Raw genomic sequence first — 24,889 nt, forward strand, 5'->3', positions numbered from 1 at the left:
ATGGTAAAGGTCTTGGTAGAGATTTCTTCTTGTTAACTACCTACTTAAATTTATCACTGAACATGTAATAAGTAATATCACAGGCATTAGTGACCAGCCAGTAGTCATAATTCACTCAGGCAGCTTTGTGATAACCTTTGCTTAAGGAGGGCAAAGACGTAATGAACTCTTTAAAAATATCTTCAGTCATAATCTGCCAAGAGTTCAACCAAAATAAACTGGGATATGCTTAAGCTGCAGTTTTCTCTGAGACTATCAAAGAGGTGTATGCTAACTTCTAATAGAAATTTTGCTAAAGATTCAGAATGAATACAGAATTCAGATTTGCTCTGAAGTATCGGTCAGATCAGTAATGTAAAGGATTGCTTAGCACTGAAAAATAAATATTTCTTCTCCACTGAAATACACTGAAGATGGTATGTAAAATTCAAGAATATTTTGTATCCTAAGAAATATTTATGAGAGATTTAGCTACTGAATTTTTCACATTTTTAAAACCAGGAGCATTTAGGGTTTTGTTCCATGCTTTAACCCTAGATGAATCTCCTGAGCCTAGCTCTGAGGTTCCTTTCCTTAGGTATTTCATTTTTGCCATGTATAACATGGGGAACTTGGCTGTCTGGCTGAGGCATTCACAAACAGATGTGCCTTCAGGTGCCCTGTTTTTCAAGAACTGACACTGAAATGCAAAGTACTTCTGAAGACGTAATTTTCTGACATTAGCTTCTGTTCATCCAGAGGAACTTTGAAAGACGTGTCATATTCAGTTACGACAGGGGATCGTGGTGAACAGCTGAGCTAGTCCCCCTGGGCTTCCTTCCTGTTCTGGGGAGAGAGACAAGCACTTTGGGCGCATAGGTTGTCTTACCCTGCAGTAGTCATCTGAACTAGTCAGATGACTTGTCTCCAAAACTACTGATTTCTTCATAGAAGAAACCAAGGTGAGTAGCAAAAAGTTATGGATCAATTTTCTTCTCTGTTTGGCAGAATAATAAGAATCTGTAGATCGTATAAAGTATGGGGAGTACAAGTGCTGCAAGGATATACACTATTACAATATGCCATCAGCCATATTATTAATTGTTAGACTTCCTGGGTGGGCAATTTTGTGGAATCCTTAACAAGTCAAGCTTCCCTATGCCATCACCCAGCCTCCAGCATCTGCCAGAGAACAACAGGGAACCTCATCAGGTCTTGTATCTTCCAGATGCCTCAAGCATCTTGGATGTCATTAGACATAACCGTGTAGGTGATAGATCTGGTGACATGTTAGGAATTAGTGTTCAAAGGTGGGCATGTGATCCATGCCCTGGGCTCATCAGACCTTCAACATCTTTGAGGAGACAAGACCTGTCACTCACCTGCAGGCAGGTCTACATTGTTTCCGTCTGGAGCCGAGTCCCATCCTGGCTTTTCTCCTTCAGAGACTCATGGTACTGTCTGGTAATGAAGGGTGTTGTCTGGTAACGAACGGTATTTTCTAGTAACAAAGCACTTCATAGTTCAGCCTTGCGAATAGCTGAAGAGGAGCTACAGTTTCCTTTAAGCAGTTTAAAAATTGCAGGAAGCAACAGTTTTTTAATAAGTGAACTTATGTAAGTGAATTTCTATTTAGTGTCACGTTGCTGGCACAGGGTAACAAAAAGGAGGAAAGGTTACTGTTAACACAATCCAGTTTTATGCTGGCTATGGAATTTGTGCTATTGCAAACCCTCTGAAGTGCTTTCTCAAAAGCCGGTGTAGAAGAGTCTCGCCAGAACAAGTGGCTTTTTATGTCTTGTTTTATTGACTCACATTTGATTGTTTCCCATGTGTATTTAAAGGCTGAATTCCAGTCTCTAGTGAATGACTCGGAAAGCATTTAATTTTGAACTGAATTCATTTGCAATTTCCAACAGAAGCACCTGCTGACCAGTTATGAGAGGGTCCAGGTTCTTGAGTCCTATCTATTATAATATTGTGGTATGCTTTATTCAAAGCCTTCTGTGCTTATCCTAGATATTTCTTTATAAAGCAATGAAATGAAATATAAATTGCTCCAAAAAACAATGCCAGTTATTTAAAAAGTCCCACCCATATATGGAAACTTGTTAAAGACTCTGTCAAGTTGTGCTCACTTTCATGAATCGCAGCCTAACACAAATAACAAAAGATCCTGCTTAGTCTTTATTTTCATTATCTTTTTCACTAACACAAAATCTCATTTTACTAACAAATAAAAATATACAGTATTCCCTCTACTTTATTTGTCACAAACCATCTTGAAGGCAAGTAGCACCAGTGAAAAAATATGAACACTGGAACTGATAAAAATGGGATACAGTGAAGTGGATATTTCCAGGGGAAGTAACTGTAAGTGTAGTTTTACAAGTTCCACATGCCGCATGAGCAAAATACCTTGTTTCACAAAAATTTGGTAATATTAAACACAGAGGAACTTGCACTTTAACATTAAATCCTCATCCATTTTGTTTGCACTTTGTTTCTTAAGGTATTTTTTTCTTAGTCCTACAGTTTTCAGAATAAGAAAGTGAGAAACCATCGATCTAATTGGAGCAGCCAATTTTAAGGAAACAAAAACTGAGAGGTATAAGTAGTTTAAACTGTGATATAATTAGTTTAAAAGTTAGTCTGATCAAAGAAAAAAAGCTTAGAGTCTTCAAGAGCAGATTTTGTATTTTTTGTGCCCTGAGGACAAATAATAAATCTGAAGTGTTTCAGGAAGCCAATGTAACGAAATGACCTTTTTAAAAAACTGGGAGTTTTGGGAGAAAGATACATAATCTTAGTACAGCTAGACTGCTATTAAAGTAAAGCACTGCTTTACCATTTCATATGCAACAAGAAAGGTACCTGCAGCAGCATTTATTTAATCGAGTCAGACAACATTAAGTTGAACTACTGTTAATAAATAGTAACCTGTCTTTTTGTGGTTGAAGCATTGCTTCTTACGTGAAGTACAAGAGAAATGGTGAATATTTGTTTGATATCCAGGTAATTCTTATTTTTGGCAGACTGGTCTAAATGCCATTTATTTGTGTATGAAGCTTGGTATGAATCCATTTAACTATGGTATCTTCAGTGTAATTTCAGCTTTGTTTTGAAAAAAAAAACCAGAATGATTAGTGCAGATTTCTAAAAAAATATTTTGCAGGGACCCTGAAAACTATGCTGTCTCTAAGAAGATACAATTTTCTTTCAGAAAAGGAAAGTTAGTAAGGTATTAATTTCAGAGCTCCATCACAATATGTGCTTAATGCTCGTTTCAGCAGTCCCTGCAGTTTAGGGATGATTGGCCCTTTTGACGTTTGACCCCTGCAGTGCTGGTGAGCTGCCCCCAGGAGGGGACCTTTCAGTTTGGCTCTGGTCCCCAGTGCTGCAGGAGCCATGACAATGATGGTATAGCTTGAACGTCTGGGTTTTAAAGCTGGTTATAGTCATTTATCTCCAAAATTCCTCTTGCAAAACTGTTTCAGTGCTTTATTTGCCTAGTGATTAAAAAGGATCTAAATTAAAGTAAATTTATTCAAGTCCAGTTTCCACCCTTTGTTCTTACACCACGATTGTCCTTTGGCTTAAACAGCTCCTTTACAACCCTGTGACATTTAGCGATAGCAGTCATCCTCTCTCTAAACAAGACAAGCTTTTTCTGTTTTCTTTTATGACATATTTTACATTCTTCTCATCATCCTAGTAGTCCTTCTCTGCAGCTGTTCCAGCCTAAGTTAATCTTTTTTGAACACAAGCGTTCATAATTACACACAATAATTGATGTCTTTGCAATGCTTTACCAGTACAGTACTTATACTCCCCCCATTGTTACTAGAAATAATTGAGCTGATACATTCTAGGGCAGCGTTTGCCTTTTTTCACATCGGTACCTCATTGTCAGACTGTGATTCACTAATGTGTATTGAGCTTTCTCCTCCTCAGTCATTTCTATCTTATGGCTAAAAGTATTCCTGTTATTATCTAAAGTGTGTGACCGTACACATTCTACAAGAGGCAAAGAATCTACCTTGTATACTTTTTTCTTGGTTTTAATCATACTCTGTTTAAAAAGGTGCCTAATTTCTAATTTTAATGTGTCACATTTGAGCTTCCAGGAGCTGGTTCTTGCTGTGTCTTTTATGGGCTGTCTGAAAGTCCTTTATTAGGAGATATTTTCTTTTTGTTAGGAGACTTACCTACTGAAATAAGTCACTTCTCAACTTCAAGAAATAAATTGTAACTTATAGAGATAGAACTTTTTTTTTTTTTTTTTTTTTTTTAGTATAAGGGATTGTTTTTATATCTAAGAAGGTGTAAGGCAGATTAGCCTTCCTCCAGATTGTGGCAATTTTCAGCTTCCTTCTAAAAGTGTGAACTCCAGCAATATGTATTCTTGTAGCCTCAATTCATAGAATCATAAAATGGTTTGGAAGAGACTCATAGAATTATTTGCATCGTAAGAGACCTTAAAGATAATGTAGTTCCAAGCTGCCTGCCATGGGTAGGAATGTCTTCCATTAGACCAGGTTGCTTAAAGCCCCATCCAACCTGGTCTTTCAAGCTTTGAGCTTCATAACTTGCAAGGATAGTGTATGTGCAGCTTCTCTGGGCAACCTATTCCAGTGCCTCACCACCCTCACAGTATCGATCTTCTTCCCAGTGGCTAATCTAAATCTACCCTCTGCCAGTTTAAAGCAGTTCCCCCTTGTCCTGTCCCTATCTGCCCTTGTAAAAAGTCCCTCTCCAGATGTGTTATAGGCCCATTTTAGGTACTGGAATGCTGCTCTAAGGTCTCCACACAGCTGCCTTTTCTTCTGGCTCAACAATACCAACTCTCTCAGTCTGTCTTCATAGGAGAGGTGCTCCAGGACTCTGATCATCTTTGTCTCCCTTCTCTGGACTCTCTCCATCCTCCTTCTTATGTTGAGGACCTCAGAGCTGAACACAGTACTCCAGGTGGGTCTCACAAGAACTGAGTAGAGGGGTAGAATCCCTCAGTGTGTTGGCCATTGTCCTTTTGATGCAACCCAGCATAAAATTGGCTTTCTGGGCTGTGAGCCCACACTGCTGCATCATGTTGAGCTTATCATCAACCAACATCCCCAGGTCCTTCTCTTCAGGGCTGCTCTCAGTCCGGTATCTGCTCAGCCTGTGTTTGTGCTTGGGATTGCCTGAACCCCCTTGCACTAGGCCTTATTGAACTTCATGAGGTTTTCACTGGCCATGTTGGCTGTCACCAATCAGCTCCATTAGTTTTAGCACCGTTCCGGGAGGATCTGCTCCATGATCTTGCCAGGCACTGCGGTGTGACTGACTGTCCTGTAGTTTCCTGGGTCTTCCTTTTTTACTTTTTTTAAAATGGGGGTTTATGTTTCCCCTTTTCTGGTCAGTGTGACTTCTGTGCACCTTCCTTTGAGCCCCGCAGTTATGTCACTTGTCCCTGCCCTCCCTTTAATCCTGACCCGTAAGCTCTCACTCGACTTCTCATACATCCCCAGGCAGAGCTCCTTACGTTTCAGCTGGTTGGCAGATGGGTGCCTCCATATCTCAGAGTTGCCTACTACTGTTACCCATCACCTCTTCTCAATTGTACTAGTTGTTATATGGGAAGCAGATTGGGCTGCTTTGGCTCCAGTGTTTCTCCTGATGTAATGGGTCTTTCCTCTTCAGTCTGCAGAGTGGTGACATGAATCTGCAAGGGCACCTATGCTTTAGGGGACGTCTCTTCCTCCTGCAGGTCCTTGCCATTGAAAGCTTCATTGTCCCTGCGTGTTTGTGGGGGTTCTGTTTTGTTTTGTGCTGGTTTTAAGGCAGGCTCTATTTACCAGATTCCATATGACTAATCTGACTCAGGATTTCTTTTGACTTGGCCAATGCTTGCATCATTCAGAAACAGTTACAGATAAAGAGCACAGAAGTGCTCTTTAATGGTGATTTATAAAGGACATCTGGCCTTAGCGATTCAGGCTCTTAATGTGCCATAAGTATATGGTTTGTTATTGTTTGGGACTATTTTTGAATATATGGATACTCATTTTTACGTGCCTTAGTAATGGCTAAAAATCCTGAAACTAAGTGAATCAGAGTTGACAAAAGTTTCAGAATATTCTGGACACAAAAGTATTATTCCAATGAAAACAGATTCTATAATTTTTCTCCTCTGCTAATTAACAATGGAGAAGAGCAGTCATTATGTGAAATTCAGGCAGTTCAAGAAGAATTCACTTGATTAATACATGCAGAATAATACAAGTTAGTCAAATACTGTTTTCCTCTGAGAGCCCATTAAAAATTTGATCAAAGTTTAATTACAGCATAGGCCAGTTATGTTTAGATGACATTGAAAACATCAAGGCCCTTCAAATAATAAGAATGAAACAAAAGGAATCAGCAATTGTTGTGAACCAAACTGGAAGTCTGCAGACTTCATTTTCATCCAAATGGCTGCACAATGTAGGGAAGAGTGCTCTTTTGATGATGGCGCATTACAATGAAAGGACATTTTTCCTTCTTTGTGGATCATTTTAGTTCCAGAAGTTGCTTGAGGACTTGACAAGTATGTACAGGAGCTCTTGGATTTTGTGAGTGCAGTGTTCTGAGATCAGCGATAGAGAAACCCCTGTCTAACATATACTGGATTTCACGAGTCCTGGTAGTTTGCTTTGGAATTAGCTGCTTGATATTTTCTTGGGTCCATTTCTTATCAAGAAGATAGGTGAAGTTAGCTCTGTTCTGTGGTTCTCTAGTGAAGATTGTCATTTGAGGGCTACTTGAGGAAATGGGTTGAAAGGATGAGCTGTAGAACAAATTAGAACAGGGATATTTGAGGTCTACAGAGCATGGAAGCAGGTAGGAAGACGTGGAAGAGAGTATGAATAACGGAATGGTGATGAGGTTGAGGGGAAGTAAGTTTGCTGAAGCAATGGGAGTGAAGAAGTAGGCATGAGGACAAAGGAACTAACAGAGATACAGCTGTTCAAAGGAAAGAGTAGCTGCTTCTTCCTTGTGAAAAATTAATCTAAGAAGTCGGATGTTGGGTTTGGGGAAGTTAAAGCTAATGGTTTGTACAAAATGCATGAAAGTTTGTGGGTGAGTCAGACTTCGATTCACAGTCAACCTTCCTGCTGCAGTATGCGGCATAGCTGCATTTTTTCATTTGTAACACAATCTGTTGTTGGCCCTTCAGGAAGGAGTGAAGAATGGGATGTTCTTTCTTTGAGTGGTTATAAGGAAGAACCACATAACCACATCATAGTTCAGTAAAGCTCCGTGAGAAAAAATGAGTCTCAAAGCACAAGTACTGCTATTCCTGCTTAGATCTTCAGACCAAAGAAAGGCTTTCCTTCAGGAAATCTCATCTGGACATAAGCCTCAGAAACTCTAGAATAAAATTTGCTATTATATACTGGATTGTAAGATGTATTTCATGCACAAAAAAATTGTTCTGGTGTAACAACAGGAGCTCTGGGAAGGAAGCTGTGATCAAACTGTTGGATTCTCTAGCAGAGATTGAATTCTAACAGGATAAAGATATCATATACTGTACTAGCTTATTCATTTTCCCTGTAAGGAGACCTATACTGATATGTATATTATATAGTTATATATACAACTATTCTTGTAAAGATGTAGTCATTTAATTACTACTTTATTGTCCAGATTGTCTGAGGCATTTCAGGCTCAGCCTTAAATATAGCCATTCATTCATTTTTATGAATGATACATCATATTATAATGTTCGACTTCAACAGCAAAAATTTGTTTCTTTCATAGGGCATTTATTTTGAGGATTAGTTTCAACTTTCCTGTATTAATATAGCATCTTTTGTTACCTTCATGATTTCAAAGCACCCCAAAGAGAGTACCAAACCCAACCTGCTCCATCCACCACTATTCAGAGATTTGTCACAACCTCTCTTCACTTCAGCTTTTTTTTTTTTTGCTGTCCTTAATGTTCTTTTTAAGACTATCTTTGAGTAGCTCTTACTTTTTTCCTACTCCAGAAGTAAATTAAATTTACTAAGGTAGATATCCCTAATGGTATAATTCTCCTAAAACAATCCATCCACATTACACGTCTCTGTAAACTGCCGTTTGCACAGAGTGAGTGAAATTAGTTATAAAAAGATCTAAAATCTCTGAATGTCACATCTGCAGTGAATACTGGGACTTTGTTTTGCAATGCAAAAGTAAAGGTGCCTGCTAGCAAGAAAAATATTTATTTCTGTTATTTTCTTGGAAGTAATTTTATTGTAGGGCGAGCTGAAGGGAATCACAATCTTTTTGTTGCATATATTAATTTATAGATATGTTTATATGTTTTATGTGCTCCATAATTATTATTATCAAGCAATTCTTGAAATTTTCGTGCAACTGAATAGGACACAAGTTATAGGTAGCTTCTCTGGAGCCCATCACAGGCGCCCGTCTCTCCATGTTGTTTATAAAAGGAGTGTAATTGTTTACAGTGTGAGGACTCGCTCATTAAGCATCTGAAGTAGAGATTCAAGTGGTCTGGACTATACCCATGGGAGTTATCAGGGGCAAATGGTTCAAGTGTTTACTTAATTTTTTACTAAAGTTTTACAACTTTATATATATATATATTCTTATCAGTAGCTGATTTAAGCAGCTGAAAGCTGATTTGCAGATGCCCACATGAGTCTAATTATTCAGAGAAGTGACTTCAGCACAGCCAAAATTAATAGTAAGATAATTCAAGTGGTATAAGTTGTCGATGTGGGTTGGACACATCTGGGCTTAGGTCACACAGTGTGATGGTCTGTGTATTTGCCTGTGATAAAATGCTTTATTTCCTTTATTTGCTATAAAAAAAAATCTCTTGAATGTATTATTTAAGAATGAACAAGGAAAAAAGAAGTATTGAAAAGTTGAAAAATGCATGTATTTGGTCTTTCCATTGTTATTATTTCTCTGTGGTTATCAAAATATGGCTATTTTAAGCCTAGATGTAATTTTCCAAGAGATATCTGTACTCCATACTTCACTGCATAGTGCCGTGTAAGTTAACAATTACCTGCATGTCGCTAAAAAAAACAAATCCATATACACCTGTATGAAGAGTATCAACAGCTGTTGAGTTTTAGACATATTGCCAGGACATCCTGCATGCAAAATAGATGGGAAATGCATTATGGAAAATATTTCAAAGTGAAATATGGTGATTCCTTGAGATAAACTGCAAAATAAAGACCAGGCAGTATTATAAGCATGGAGAATATCATTGTTCATTACAGCCACAACTAGTGATTACAAATGTTCTACCATGAATACTTTTGGGGGAAGCAGAACACAGGGGCATTCCCTCTCCTCCATGTCCTTGCTCACTTTTAGGCACAGAGCAGCTTCCCCAGGAGGCCACTATGGTGCACTATTCAGCCTCACTCCAGAATGGCTCCGTCGCCTTTTGGATTAACTTGTGTGGAAGGTCAGCTTCAGTCCACCCAAGAAGTAGTTTATGCAATACAGTCTCCTTCCTCAGTGATGATTTGGACATTGCACTAAATAATACTCTGTTAGCCAGGTTTAGATTCCCCCTTTTTTCCCAGATCAAGCTGACTGGCATCCTTAGGCCGTATTTGTAATGAGTTGGAAACTCCCTAATCTACTTGGATTTTGCAAGTACATTATTTATCAGAATTATCCTCTTGTATACTAGCTTTTCTATCAACGGGGGAACAAGATTCAGAAGCACTAACTCCATTCATAAATTAATAGATGCCTTCCAAGAAAAGCATCAGTATCAGAATAGAGAAAATGAACATGTGAAGAAGGGCTGGTATTTCTAAGAGTTGATGTTATAGTGTGAGACAGCAAAGTTACAACAGCAAAGTATCTGGAAGTCCTAGTGGGAAAAAAATTCAATTAACATACATGGCAAGGCTGAGATGAATGCAAATTAGGAAACCTGCTTATTTTCTGAAGGGTTAATCTGCCTTTAACAAGAACACATGTAGCTGAGTCCTAGAGATGGAAAGTCAGATTTCTCCCTTTGTGACACACACTTTCCCATTGGTTTCATCAGATTGCAAAACAATAACAAAGGGGAGAACTTCACTGTAGGAATGCAGCTCTTTGAGATATTTTTCTTGTTAATGGCAGATTAACAGGTCAAAAAGCAAAGCCATGTTTTGATCTTCATATTTTTAGCCTTCTTTTCATATGTTAGTGGGACTGGTGGTCCCTAGAGTAAGTCCCTTGGGTGTTACTGCGACTTACTGTATTCTTTAAACCCTTTTTAAAACTGCAGCAAAATCTTGGAACATTTATCGCACTAGCTACAGTGGAAGTTGTTTGCTCAGAGAGGCAGGCTTTCAGCTAAGTGTTCATTCAAGGAACTGAATTAAGCAAGTTTTAAGATTATCATCTAGTTTGAAGTACCGCAGCATGAGCACCCAGGGTGCTCTGCTCCCACTCACCCCCTGCTTGTCACAGCCTGGAGCCCAAATGTTTTTTCCCACTTTTGCCCCAGATCCTGAAATGCAACTCAGACTTCTTACAGGGGATCATTTGATGGGTTTTGTTCTCATATTGCCATAGCTCTGGATAAATGTTTCTTCTTTCCAGCAAAGCTGTGGGTCAGCTTGGAGGTCATGTACTGGAGGGCCCTAGCACGCTATTTCTGAGCAGGCTTAGTTTTCACACACATTGTGGCATTAGCTGCTATCACATGAACATTCATTACGTTTCAGATGTGAATGTTGTTTTATATTTTAATTTTTATCCCCATAAATGCATAGGATGCAACCAGAAAGGGCTGCAGCTCGCTCAGGTCCGTGGAGTGGCATGCATTGGTCCTGGGGATACAGCTCAGCCCTGCTGCTGCACTGACCCGACAGCAGCTTCATTACAGCACTCCCAGGACAATATTTTAAGATCATATGAAATGGAATGAAGAAGATTAGTCTTTAATATTTAGTCATAAGGTGCTCTTTGGAGGACAAAAACTTCAGTAGCAGCAGTCTTTTCCCCCAGAATTACTGTTTACATTGACTGATAGTTTACAAGAGGGCTGCTGTTCTTGGTAGCTTGCTTTTATTTGCCTTTCTTATATCTGATCTGGAAGTGCCCTTGCATATTTGGGATTGGTAATGTTTTGTCTAGAAGGAGTAAGTTTCAGGCAAAGGAATGAAATGAAAAATTACTTTGTTCTCTGCTTGTGACTCTCAGCTGACAGTATGTGTTGTCAGATAGAAATAAAAGTGTGGTGTTACGATTTTCTGTCTGTGGTATGTATGTCTTAATATATACCATATGGCTGGGGGGCAATGCACCAGATTTTTTCTCATGAGTGATATTTTTCCTGCTAAAGTTAAAAGTAGTAATATGGAAATGAATGAGCAAAATAATTTGCTCTCCCTCTGGGCTTGTTAGCTGTGATGATTCTTGCTTATTTTAGTGTGTAAAGTTTTGTATTTAGCTTTTGTTTCCTAAAAGTTTTGCTGCTGTTCATGCTGATTAGCTTGTAAGGTGTTTTCTGAGGAGTTTTCTTTTTCATGGATACCATTCTGCTTTTAGTGGCCAGAAATTCAGACTCCTGGGCATGCTGCTTTTTAGTGGCTGCTTAGTGAAATACTCTCAACATTATTAATCCATGACTGATCAGTGGGGGAGATGCAGTATGAAGTTGCCAACAGTGGGACTATTGAATTATTTAAGATAGAACAGGAGGCAAAGTAAATGATTGTCCATTTCACAAGGGAAAGGGAACAACTTTGCAGTGACCATGTTCCAGTCTTCTGCTGTTAAAGTCGCAAAAAATATAAATTATAGCAACTGTTTGGGTGTTTGTAGAAAAGGAATTTTTCTTTTTTGCCAGAAATACCAAGAAGTCTGCAAACCACAGATGATACTTTTTATTCGGTGATGAAAGATAGTGTGAGAATTGTGTAGCAGGGAAACACTTCGGTTTTCAAACTCCAGCTTTATGAGTACCTAAACATCAAAACTTCTCCCCCTTTTCCGCCTGTGCGCACCCCTGGTGTCATTGCCGTTACTTACTTTTCCCTCTCAGATGCGTAGCTCCTGCATGCAGTCTTTCCTGAGCAAATAGGAAAGGCATTTATGAGACACCCTGCCCCCCAAAATCTCCCAGAGGCTCTGGTACTGGCCAATGCCACAGGTAATTTCAGCCTTACACAGCTCACCTGAATGTGGGCATTGCTGAGGCTGCAGCATACCAAGCCTTGGGGAGGGCATCAGGACACCTGGAGCACCTCTAGACTGCTGCTTTGGATAGAAACTGCCTCCTGGCCCCAGTTCTCCGGTGATTTTGCAGCCGACACTGGTGAGGGACACACTGTGGCATCTGTTCATAATGCATGGTTTCAAGTTGACATTCAGATCATCTGAGATAAGGAACTGGGGACTAGAACAGAATAACTCACGTAACATTATTCCAAAACAGAAAGAGATGTGTATGAATCATAAATACTCTGTCTGGAAAAAGATTTCCATGGTAGTCCCTCTGGTTTCGTATATTCTTACTGATTGGTTTGACCGACTTAATTTGGTTTGGAGGAAACTAGCAATTTGAGAAAATCAGAGTTCACCAATAATGTCAATAACAGAGATATGAAGTGTAATTAGGGACGGTGCAAGTGCAAAGAAGATATCAGGCACTGAGTGCGTCCTTCAGTGGCTGAGGCAGTGACAGCAATGCAGGCAAATGCAAAATACGTCTGCGGGCGAAGGATCAAAATAGAGGAAATGCATTACAAGGCAGACTGCTGCCAGAAACCATTAAGTTCATTTAAAATAAATTAAAGAGAGATTTAGGATTTTGTAGGTAAAGCCATGAAGCCGTTATCCCAATTAGTCATACTAGGCTATTGAAGAGTGAACAGGGTATCAGGATGTGTCACCAGCACCAGTATAGCCAGAGAAGGGTGCTGTCAGAATGCAAACCATGCAGCCCAGCACAGCCTGGGGTGAAGATTAGTTCATTAAAGAATTTTTTTGGAAGCTACTGCCTTGGAAAGAATGCTGTGTAGCTGCAATCAGGACATACGTGTGTTATAGATGAGTATGGGCAGTTACATTTTTATTGGACGTCTAGTCGTTTTCTAGTTCTCACACAGAGATGCTTCACGTGATGTTACTTGAGCTGGTAAGCAGAGAGGTTTGATTGGTTCATGGCTTTCTTCAAGTGAGCAGGTCAGCATGGGTTTGTCAGTTAAAACTGCTGGTTTGCAGTTTCACCTTTTCACCTCTACCAAAGCAAGTTTGGGGCAATGCCAGGGACACCAGTGCTGCCCTGGTGAATTGTCACGGCTGTAGGGAGAAGGATGTGGTTACTGCTGGCCTTCGCAATGAGTCTGGCAGGAGCAGATATCTGGCCTGATAACAGGGCAGTCCTTTGTCACATTTGTCACGGGTACAAAACCTATCAAGCGTTGCCTCTGATGTTTGGCTCCTGGGACCCATATTAAGGTTTTCAAAGTGTAAAGATTCAGAACAATATGGTATTTTGGGGAAGTTGTACAAGAGTTGCTCATATGAATGAGACACCAACCAAAAGCAATAATGGGGGGGGGGGGAGTAAGTGGATGCAAACCAGGGACAGCTGCTTTTCTGCAAAAGTGAACTGGAATACATTGCTAAAATAGACCTATGAATATCTAGTACAGAATGAAGATATCAGCCTAATAGGTTTCTATAAAGAAAAACAGAAAAGTTGCTATTATAAAACATGATGGGGCTGTTAGGAAAATATTTAAAATAGCATTTGGCTCAAGCCTTTGAAAGAGATTTTTTTCTTCTATATTTCAGCAACACAGTAGCTTATTAGCATTTTCTATTTATATTACTGCTGGTCCCTGTTTACTGTTACTAAATCTACTTGCCTTGGAGCACTTAGTACCATGTTGCTCTCTATGGAACACTTAGACTTCATCTGTAAATTGTCCCCTCATCCACCCTGACAATGGCCACCCTAAAACCACAGCACACTGCAGGCCAGGGTCTCACCATTCCCATCCCCCTGACTCAAGCAGCCATATCGCACATTACACAAGGGGCTCATTCAGTGTCTTGGGGAATTATGCAAATGAAAGGGGATATTCTCCTCCCCGTGCACCACAATTTCCATATGTGTAGCTCCTGTTAGGTGTAATGAGACTGGGACTCATAAATCCCTGAGATGAAATTATACCCCTAAGTGGTTTCTAACAAAAAGCCACTCCAAAGTTTTGACTAACAATCCTTTAAAATTAGAACATTATAAGAAAGATTAAGCAAAAAAATCGTATTTCCGAGCAAGTTTTCATAAATCTGAACATTTTTTTCCTGCAAACTAGTGTTACTAGTGAAGTGCTTGCTTCAGTAAGTGTTAAAAAACATGTGAACATAAACCACTGCTCTTTGTATCGCCTAAATGCCCTAATCTGATCTGCTGAATACCTGGATCCCAAATTGTGAATGTAATTCAAATGTGAATCTGGAATAATTTGTTGTTTTCACAACTAAAAAGAAAACACATTTAAATTTTATATACATAGTAAAAGGTTATAAACATCATACTTCTTGTCCCATGGCTGAGTCACTTCAGCACAGCAGTTTTCCCTCAGGAATCAGATTGTGGTATTCAGACTCTATTTATCTCTTGTCCACAAAAAGAGTTATGGATTTTAGTGAGACTTTATTAAGTTGTTACACACTTATCCGTTCTTTTTCTACTATTCTTATTAGCCTGTGGGTGTTATATTCTCCAGCATTGCATATGCTGAGATGATATATTATTTAATAATGAAGCAGTCATAATAATAGTGAAACAAACACATGACTTCAAGAAAGATAAAGGTGATATATTGCTGAGTGGTAAAATGTATCTGACAGTTGCTGGTCTTTTCTTTCCTCATACTATTTAATTATTCATCAAACCATCCTGACCCTTAATTGATTGCAAAGGCCACCAAGTGCTTTAGCAGTCTGTTACATTCTATCAAAAGAGATATGTTTTTCCTGTGAAGCAGAATTAATTCATCCCCCCAAAATCAATCAGCAACAACGTATTTTAGCTAGGTGGATGCAGCTCACTTAGGGCCAGATTCTGCAGCTTTACTCAGTTTGAAAGGAATTTGCAGGGGTAGTTCAGCTGCCTTCAGGTGGCTACTTCGAGTAGAAACTGCGTAAACTCATAAATATACATTTGTGCTTGTGTTTTATAAATTACAGTTACCATCTCCACATATTTCTTTACTCCTATCAGTCCTTTTTAACACGGTCTACTGATGTTTTTCTTAAACATATTTGTTTGGGGTTTTTTTTGTTTAACACAAAGAAATTTGATTTTCTTCCTACCACTGGTTTTCTGAAGAGTTTTAAGATTTACATTTCAGAGTCCTGAAAAGGTTTTAGGATGTTGGTTCAATATTCTTCCAGTAACTAAAATAAAGCATTATTTCTCTCGCTATAGCATTCAGGGAAAACATGTTTTTCATTCTGTAGTGGTATAACCCCAGCTGGCAACTCAACCCCATACAGCCAATAGCTCACTTTCCCTTCAGTGGGGCAGGGAAGAGAACGGGTTGAGATAAAGACACTTTAACAGGTAAAAAAAGCTGCACACAAGCAAAGCAAAGAAAGAAATTCATTCACCACTTTCCTTCAGCAGGGAGGTGTTTAGCCATGATCAAAAATGTCATTTAAACATCCAAAGAGACCTAGAACAAAGGGGTGCCTAGCTCTGAAAATGTGTTCTGAAAGCTGCAGCTTCAGCAGCTGTAAAATGCACTTGGTGTCTACATTCATTCATTGAATAGATTTTAGCCTAAAAAATTCCTTAGGACCTGCACTTGGATTTCTGTGAATTCAGGTCTTGCCATCTACCTTCCCAGCTGTGCCGCAGCCCCTGTTGCTCACTCAAGTGATGTAGAGAGGCACATGACTTTCTCTTAAGTTGCAGGACAACCCTGTTCCTGCAGTGGTCCTGGAGACTTGTCCAATGGGACTTTACTAAAAGGTCAGGCTCCGTGCTACTAGCCACCAAGCTGTGTCACTTGTCCCAGCACTCTTGCATCTGTATAGTGCAGTCTTATATGCAACAGGAGAGTGGGGGGACCTCTATATAAAGTTAATTTTCAACTTCATACAGACCATGTGCTTCTGGGAAGAAGAGACTATGGGCATAAGCTCTCTGCCAAAACGATTGCTTTAAATGATAGACCATTATAAAAAATGTAACTACCAGCATATTTCCATTTTGGAAAAAAAAAAGGATTGCCCTCTTAAATCTAATCCCTGGTGCTGCATGGGAGAAGCAAGCTGCAGGTTCTGCTTTGGCCAGTTTAGCATGGGATGCAGCATAGGGGGTGTATTCTGGCACAGTTCAGATTACATCACTCCCTGCTTCGTGACACTAAGCAAAACTGTGCTTAGCTTGAGGGTTTATGGATCACCCTTCGAGATGCTAGAGCCTGTGTGGCAAACATAAGTTGCCAGCTCTGTTTCCTATAGGAAAAAACTATTTCTAGGACTAGGTACTTCATTTTTACATAATGGAAAAATCTAACTTGAAGGTGTGTTTCTTACATAAATGTAATCTACTAATCAGGAATGATTACTTTCCCAAAGATCCTAGAGTGATTTGGTTGCTTACAGCTTTGTTTTCTTGGTATTTCATCAATATTTTATGTTTGGCATTTTGTTGTTACTCATGCATAACTTTGAAAATGGAAACATGTAACAGATAATCAGTTTAGAGGCAGCAAAACAAAGATACTGTCATTCATTTTACACCTGTATTTAACATTAACCCTCTCAATATTATGCTCTTCATATAATAAACAGGAAGTGGTAGACTACCTAACATCTGGTTCAGTGTTGCAAAGTCTGTTAAAACAGCCTCAGTAAATGCTTTACCAAGGACCTTGACCTGCAGCGCTTTTTGTATAAAGTTCTGATTTAGGAAACTGTTTCCTAAGGAGGATACGTAAGGAGGATTTGTCATGTCGCAAGTCAGGAGTATTACAGGTCCACATTTCTCAGACTTAGAAAGCAGAAAATTATGTGAATCTTATTATATTTATCTGCCATATTAGATGCTTTCCAAGCTCTACCATTAGAAAAGATAATCTTTTGGCTTCTGGGGGCCCAGCTGGGAGCATAGTTCCTATCTTCTATAGCTCTCCTTTTTGGAGAAGCTATACAGCAAAGTGATAGTAGTGAGGAGCTCTGGAACCGCCCTTGTGCTTAGCCATTTATGGACCACTTGAACCAGCATCTTTACATCTCGCTCATTTTCCTGTATGCCACCTTAAAAAAGAGGCAGAATATTTCCCTGCAATGATTCTGATTATCATTAACATGTAAAGATCGAAGCTATGTATTTGTTATCTGACTTTACCAAATATTTTTCATGCAATATTTTTTTCTCTATCCCTGGATTTCTGAATTTATTTAATCTATCTCTTGAAATTTCTTTACATAGAAGTTCTTTGATTCAGTTATGATAGTGTTGAATAAGGCTAAGCACATTCAAAAAAGGTTTGCGCAATAATAGCAGTTGCTGAGTTAAATCTCACGAGGGATGGACCATGTCTAGTGTCTCTCCCAGCAGTGTTGTTGACAGGTACAAAGCCTGTCTGGGATTTAAATTATACCAAGACTGCAAAAGCCTCAGAAATTTTAAGGGATGGAGAATCTAGAAAGTGCAGATGTCTGAAACACATCAGTGTGCTGACTGCACGCTGTGAAAAACCAAGAAGAATTCAGAGAGATGCTCAGGGCATTTTTGCATGTAGCATGTTTTAGAGCTGTGGATGTGTAGCTGTCACAAACCTTTGAACATTTCAGTATTCAGTAAATCACATGGAAACACCTGATTATTTGCAGAAGTGTTCATAGTGTTTCAGGAAGACAAATCTTAAAATAGGATTATTATTTTCATGAACTTGAACACACATGATTGCACTGCTCAACAGACATGAGAGGGAACGTTTGTAGAACAGCGTTGCCTGGAGCCGAGCACCTTAAAGAAGGCACGCTCTGTATTTGAAGCTGTCCGAGGTGCATGCAGGGTACAGTTTTGTTCTGAAAGCTGCTATGTAATCAGGCTTGTCTTGTATTAACATCTTTTTTTTTTTTGTAACAGAATGCTGATTCATATTTACCGTTTGATTTGTTATGGGGTAAACGTTTAGTTTGGGAAGCAGCTTGCCGGGGTACTGCAAAAACCTGGAAGCAAGAAGGGAAATTACATTCTTTAGAATTTACATTCTTCCTTAATTTAGTGAATTCTTAGTATTGATTACATTGCTCCATTTTTGGCATTTTTGCTATTTTTATGTTCACCTTTTCAGTAGCAAACTTGGGGTTTAAGCATCAAAACCATTTTTTTTTATATCACTCTCTCACTCAGTGAAATGTCAGTACTTAATTAATGTGAAATATCCTGAAGGTTCTGAACTCCAAAATGACATTGATGAGCCCAGTAAAGGTCCAGCGAATGAGGAGAGATATAAAAATTATCAAAATAAATTTTTAGTAAAATGTAAAGAAAAAATGGTGGTAGAATTATAAAACTGGACTTTGAATATTCGCTGTGCAATTCATTGACTTTTCTGCAGAAATTTGAATGAGTTGATTTTTTTTCATTATTTAGGATTTATTCTAGTCACTGCAAAATTGTTCTTTTTTTAAACTGTAAATCAAAGGAAAAAGAAATTCTCCACAGATGTTGTATGTGTTTGATGTATAAGACACATTTTTGCAGTCTACTGCCTGAAACCTAGGGAATTCATTAACTCGCAAGTTGCTGCCAAGGAGGGAAGCGGTCACATTTCCCAAGCTGGTGTGCCTGTTCCCCGGCTGGGGGATGTGGTAAGGCAGTCTTTGTCTTCTCTTGCATTTGGCTGGCTCTAGAGAAAGGGGGATTTCTTCAAACTGAAGGGTTGTTCCTGTTTTGCCCCTACAGCATCTGTTATTTAATTAACCTGATAAAGTCTGTGGCTCACTCTGTTTCCCACTGTGCAGCCAGAGATGATGATAGATGAGAGCTGGTGCTTCGCATCATTCCAGAGACCACAGCCCACATCACTGAAGTCACTGACTTGAGCACAAACTTCAAAGAGAGAGGGAAAAGGCCCACAACTTTGAAAAAGAATCAGACTTGCCACCTTTCACCCTCAGCAAAGTCTAATTGCCTAAATACCACTTACTTAGCAAGTGACCTCTCAGGACATATTATTGGACACATCTGTCTCAGCCGGGCACCACTGGATAGACTTCAGCAGTGAGACTGGGGCAGTGACTTTGACTTCAGTCAAGTGAGTTTCTTTGAGCGTGTTAATGCAACCTCTCCCAATTAGCCAAGGAATGTAAATAATACTGTACTTAAAATGGCAGCACAAGATGGCAAGAGGTGGCCAGACCTCATCTGCTTCTAGTGTCTTGCAATAAACAAGAGTCAGGAAAGCACCATCTCCCTGGATTTCCCTCTACTGAACCCCAGAAAAGAAGCTCAAAAGAAGCTCCCACCTGGGGAGCCTGAGCTTTCTTTGTGACCGTCCTGACCCAATGGGCTTTAGCATTGCTTGGGGATTTGAGCTGAAAGGTGTAACTATGCAAATGATGGAAAACTTCATACGTATACTTCAGTGGGGAGCTAACTGAAAAAGCCTAAGTGAGAAGGTTGTGGTCGCTTGTAAAAGATATAGTATCACTGCCATCCGCTGCCTCTTGATGTTCCTGGGACAGGTTACTTAAACTCACAGTGGTGTCATTTCTTACCCCCCAAAATTGAGGGCGGTTTTGAATTTAATGGTCCTCAGGATAAATAACATATAACGCTGAGCTATAGTCCGTGTTTCTCATCAGTACCTGAATGGGATTTCAGAAGTTCTTTCTGATCTATAACATAGTGAATAGTTTGCTTGTGAGATGCCCCCTCCCTGGAACAACATGCTGCTGTCATGGCAGTCCCTGGAGAGGCACCATGTGGAGCAGCATGTTTGCATTAAGAAGGATTTGTCCCCCTTCTTGGTGGAAATCTCACTTGCAAACTCCTTCCACCTCTGGATCTGTCAGGGGTTAAGATATGTTTCTGGCTTTGCATTACAGAATTACCATCAAAAATAGTGTAGAGGGTTTTATTTCTATGTTGTTGTTTGAATTGCAACAAGTAAATATAAGAAATACCAGCCACTATAAACTTTCTGAGACACAATCACCTAATAGCTAAGTGACCTTATTGAACATGGAGGTACCTACTACTGTTTGTTTTTCCTCTTGATCCTATAAACAGTGTTTCAGCCCTCATCAGTATTTTCTGAACTGGAGGTTCAATAACGAAATAACCTGGAATAAAGCATTTCCTTCTGATAAGTGCATTCAAAAGAATATTTCAACATTCACTGTTTAATGCACTAGGATTAAAGGTGTAGTAATCCACTTGAGATTGCCTTACTTTTAGCTAAAGGGTGTTAAACAAACAATGGTTTGCATTTATTTGTAGAAAACCAGAGAAGGGCTCTGAGGGGGAGAAGATTGCTGTCTGATATTGGTGGGTTTTGTCTAAAAATACAGTTCTTTTGTCTAATGAAGAACTGCAGTGAATTCCTGAAGGAGGCATAAACAGATGACATTTACATTCATCCATGTATTAGAGGCTGATTCAGAAAATTAAAGGAATGTATACTGGTAAAACTGCTGAAGGTTGCTGCTTTGATTTCAGATTAGAAGAGTACATGAACCAAAGCTCAACTGTTTTTTTTCCAAATACCTGTGTCTGTCTAGTAAAAGAATGCACCTTTCTCTAAAAAATAATTTTGAATATTAAAACATAACATTTTTCCCTTCAAGATTTATTGTCTTTTAGATCTTAAATGAGTGTAAATCAAGTAATAGAATAATATTGATTTACAGCACCTGCAATTCAGCTCCTCCTTTGAAAATGTAAAAAATAATATGTAATTTGTAAATGTAAAAAAAAAAATAATTCCTCTGGTATTGCTCTCATGAAGAATAACAGTAATAAATACATGGAGCCTTGTAATAAATACAAAGTCAGCCTTGGCTCAAGCAAAAGCCAGCTCCAGTGTTTTCACTGGCATTAATTCTAATTACTCAGTGGCATACTCTTGAGTTTTTTTCTCTCCATGGTGTTTCACTCCACGACATGTCGCCATGATGAAACACATGGCAGATGTAGTTCTCGGTCTGTTATCACCTCGCAATGAGCCATTAAAACGTGTTACTGTTTATCTCCCCTGTGTCTGTCTTGCAGGAATTATGTCTGACCACCAGTTTGGAAACCAGTTCATGTGCAGTGTGGTTGCATCACACGTGAGCCATCTCCCGACTACAAACCTCAGTTTTGTTTGGATTGCTCCACCTGCGGGGACGGGCTGTGTCAACTTCATGTACGTATACACAGAAAGCCTATGAGTAGATAATCACTTTGGAGCTAATGAAATGGTCTAACCTGCTTGTATTAGGACCACAGCTTTGTACTGCTGAAAAATAGATCTATACAAATACAGATATTACTACAACTGCTAATTCCCATTTAATTGAAATTAAAGGCATATTTTCTCAGGCAGTGAGTGCTTGCCTGTCTTGGCAAGTTTATGGAAAGTTCATCATTGACTTCAGTGGAAGCAGAGTTAGGTCAGCACTGAACAGTTTTGGAAATCCAATCTGTAATTCCCTGTTTGTGTAAGCCATAATGCACCTCTTCAGAAATGGTAGTGTTGTAAAGACCTTAGCCATTCTGCTGTGTGCAGAACGTATGTAGCAGAGATACTAATTTATTCTTGACTGTAATCTGTAGCATGGAGGTATGCATACGTATAATAGCAATCTGGGTGCAGACACCAAAACTGTCTTCCCTTGATATCCACGAATCTAACAGGGCTGAGACATCTAATCTTGCACTGGGTAGTACAGCAGCACAGCAGCTCCCAGGGTCCATCAGTCTCAGGGGTTTTACAGACTGCCTCACCGCATGGAATAAGGATGCTCTATGAGTGATAGCTGTCTGAGAATGCACAAAATGATGCAGTTATATCAGTTTGGTGTCCTGTAGATCAAATTCAGACAAGAGTGGGAAGGCTCAGCTTCTCTGAAGTCAGTGTTTACCCCAGGATCACACTGGGCTGAAGGACTTTTGGCTAAACATGATCATCAGCTGAAGGAAATGAAAGGAGGAGGAATATGTTTTACCTCTAATCCTCCTCCTTCTCAATTTTTCCTCAGCTGCCTACACTTTCTTGCCTCAGCTGTTGTTTCCCCTGCCTACTAAATCACAAGTTGCAGTAAATAAAGCTTTTTTTTTTTTTTATGGTGTTACTCTGACTCCTTTACCCAGTTCTCTGATTCCCAGACAGCTTGGCTTTACCTTTTTTGTCTCTGTTTGTACCTCTGTTCCAAATAAGTAATTTAAACAATATTTTTTGACACTTGAGACTAACTGCCAGTCTAGTTTAAATTTAATATAAAGTAAAATAATTTTAATTGAAGTTTAGTTTCATATAAATTAAGAATATTTACAAAAGTTACCTGAATTTATAGACTCTAACAACAGTGCAATATAGGGAATAGTTTCCTATGTTGTTTGTTGCCAATACATCTGTGATTCAGTTCAGCTCATTAGTCTTTGACCTCTCTGGGGATGGGTAACAAGGTTATTAATTAACACTAGCTTTGAAAGACTGAACCCATAAGAAACTAGATTTGGGCTGTGATGGTGGCAGCCCATCCTGCCCCTCAGCAAAGGCAGGCAATGGCCATTTTTTTTACACCAATCATGTGCAAACTGTTATTTTCTCTTTTTTTTTTTTTTTTTTGACAAAATACCTTATTATGGCTATAAAATAGGCTTCTAGAGGAAACAGAAATCTATGGGTGTCCCTTTAGTAATATCAGTGTAAACCTTTACTATTTGTTCACCATAGATACCGCTGGATGAGCTGAGAAAAATAAAAGCATTTCATAATGAAATGAATCATTAATTGCAGAACAGTTTTCTTAGCAGTAACTTAGGACTTTTTTATACAGGTTTATACATTAGGGGCTCCTAAGGAAGTTGATAGGATCTGTAAATGTTCTTTACCATCAAAAAATAGTAGGTCCTCTTTCACACTAACAAATCGTTTCCCTGATTTTCTGCAAATGTGTAAAACACTATCTTCATAATCCTTCACTCTAGGTTTCACTGTTTGTAATTTGTGCTCTAAGCTCATGCTAACCTAGTTAAAGCTCAGCCTGTTGGGGGGAATAATAGTGGCACACTGGATTACATCTTAGTTTGTTAAGCCTGTTGTTTTATAGAAGGCTTAACCTTGTAAAAGTGATAAAGCTGACCTAAATTGCAAAAGCATATTGTGTTTTAACCATCAGAATGGTTTATTGCAGAAGTTCCAGTTACTGTATAAAATAGAATGACTTCTATCGAATTTATTTTAGAAAATAAGTATTTTTCTTATATAGACATTTTTGTTAGTCATTGAATGACTAGCCTTTTATGAGGAAATAACACGGTGGATGGATGATGGCAGAGCGGTGGATGTGGTCTACCTTGACTTCAGCAAAGCGTCTGACGCAGTCTCCCACAGCATCCTTGCGGCTAAGTTGAGGAAGTGTGGTCTGGATGATCGGGTAGTGAGGTGGACTGTGAACTGGCTGAAGGAGAGAAGCCAGAGAGTTGTAGTCTATGGGGCGGAGTCTAGTTGGAGGCCTGTATCTAGTGGAGTGCCTCAAGGGTTGGTACTGGGACCAGTATTATTTAATATATTCATCAATGATTTAGATGAGGGAATTGAGTGTACTATCAGCAAGTTTGCTGATGACACTAAGCTGGGAGGAGTGGCCGACACGCCAGAAGGCTGTGCTGCCATCCAGAGAGACCTGGACAGGCTGGAGAGCTGGGCGGGGAATAACTTGATGAAATATAACAAGGGAAAGTGTAGAGTCCTGCATCTGGGCAGGAACAACCCCAGGTTCCAGTATAGGTTGGGGAACGACCTGTTAGAGAGCAGTGTAGGGGAGAGGGACCTGGGGGTCCTAGTGGACGACAGGATGACCATGAGCCGACACTGTGCCCTTGTGGCCAAGAAGGCCAATGGCATCCTGGGGTGTATTAGAAGGGGGGTGGTTAGTAGGTCAAGAGAGGTCCTCCTTCCCCTCTACTCAGCCCTGGTGAGACCTCATCTGGAATATTGTGTCCAGTTCTGGGCCCCTCAGTTTAAGAAGGACAGGGACCTGCTGGAGAGAGTCCAGCGCAGGGCAACTAAGATGATTAAGGGAGTGGAGCATCTCCCTTATGAGGAAAGACTGAGGGAGCTGGGTCTCTATAGTTTGGAGGAGACTGAGGGGTGACCTTATTAGTGTATATAAATATATAAAGGGGGAGTGTCACGAGGATGGAGCCAGGCTCTTCTCAGTGGCAAACAATGATAGGACAAGGGGAAATGGATACAAACTGGAACACAAGAGGTTCCACTTAAACTTGAGAAGAAACTTCTTCTCAGTGAGGGTGACAGAACACTGGAACAGGCTGCCCAGGGAGGTTGTGGAATCTCCTTTGGAGACATTCAACACCCGTCTGGACACGTTCCTGTGTAACCTTATCTAGGTGTTCCTGCTCCGGCAGGGGGATTGGACTAGATGATCTTTTGAGGTCCCTTCCAATCTCTAACATACTGTGATACTGTGATACTGTGAATAGGTGCTTTATTGTGTCCTATTGTATAGATTGTGTCTATACATATATCCACTATAACCTCTATTAGTAGTGGGCTGGACTTCTGTAATGCTCTCTGCCCTAGTCTGTAGGAAGTGCCTAATGACCCATGTAAGAGAGGTGACCCATCACAACTGATTTTAAAATTCTGTGCATTTAGAAGTCTTTGAAAGTACTAAACAGCACAATCCTATCTTA

General features: G+C 39.6%; 1 protein-coding gene across 2 annotated transcripts in view; it reads left to right on the top strand.

Annotated features, from left to right (window-relative positions):
• The window catches only part of RELN (reelin), a 290,067-nt gene that overhangs the window by 57,813 nt on the left and 207,365 nt on the right, over positions 1-24,889 (top strand). For both annotated transcript variants that reach the window (XM_061366298.1, XM_061366299.1), the window contains exon 3: positions 21,236-21,371. In XM_061366298.1, the coding sequence (XP_061222282.1) occupies positions 21,236-21,371 (136 nt within the window). The remainder of the gene's footprint in view (positions 1-21,235; positions 21,372-24,889) is intronic.

The sequence above is a fragment of the Neopsephotus bourkii genome, unplaced genomic scaffold, assembly GCF_033783945.1.
Source record: "Neopsephotus bourkii isolate Nb327-2 ecotype Australia unplaced genomic scaffold, CSIRO-AGI_Nbou_v1 NB_1328, whole genome shotgun sequence".
Taxonomy (NCBI): domain Eukaryota; kingdom Metazoa; phylum Chordata; class Aves; order Psittaciformes; family Psittacidae; genus Neopsephotus; species Neopsephotus bourkii.